At 42.9% G+C, this 392-nt stretch overlaps 1 protein-coding gene across 2 annotated transcripts in view; it reads left to right on the top strand.

The window, feature by feature from the left end:
- The window catches only part of LOC119591909, a gene marked incomplete at its 3' end in the record, with an annotated part of 31,088 nt that overhangs the window by 25,704 nt on the left and 4,992 nt on the right, over positions 1-392 (top strand). For both annotated transcript variants that reach the window (XM_037940662.1, XM_037940663.1), the window contains 1 exon segment: positions 104-251. In XM_037940662.1, the coding sequence (XP_037796590.1) occupies positions 104-251 (148 nt within the window).

The raw sequence follows: 392 nt of genomic DNA, 5'->3' as shown, positions 1-392 counted from the left end.
AACCACAACCCTTCATGTGCAATTAACAAAAATCGCAATCAAAACATCAAACGTTTCAAACAACGCAGTCTAAAAACACTAAACGTTTTCCCCCTCCACCCAGACGGGGCCATTACCAGGGACACCTATACAACGGCGAGCGAGTTTGGATACGTTTCCACCTGCCGTTAATGACCACCGCGCGCATTAACCGGGAATCGAATACCTGGACGGGCCTGATTAAGATTCCTGTTGATTACTTGCCTCGTAATGTGAGTTTCTTTGTTTGAGTCGTGTTCTTGTTTATGCTTGTTTTGTTCATTTATTTGACTTTTTTTTTTTTTCATTTGTTATGAGTGGTGTTTTGATCGCTTTTTGTCGGTGTTGATTGGAAGGATTATGCGGGAGGTGGG

This window comes from Penaeus monodon, chromosome 29 (genome assembly GCF_015228065.2).
Source record: "Penaeus monodon isolate SGIC_2016 chromosome 29, NSTDA_Pmon_1, whole genome shotgun sequence".
Taxonomy (NCBI): Eukaryota; Metazoa; Arthropoda; class Malacostraca; order Decapoda; family Penaeidae; genus Penaeus; species Penaeus monodon.
Note: the sequence above shows the minus strand (reverse complement) of the source record. Positions and strands in the feature narration are given on the sequence as shown.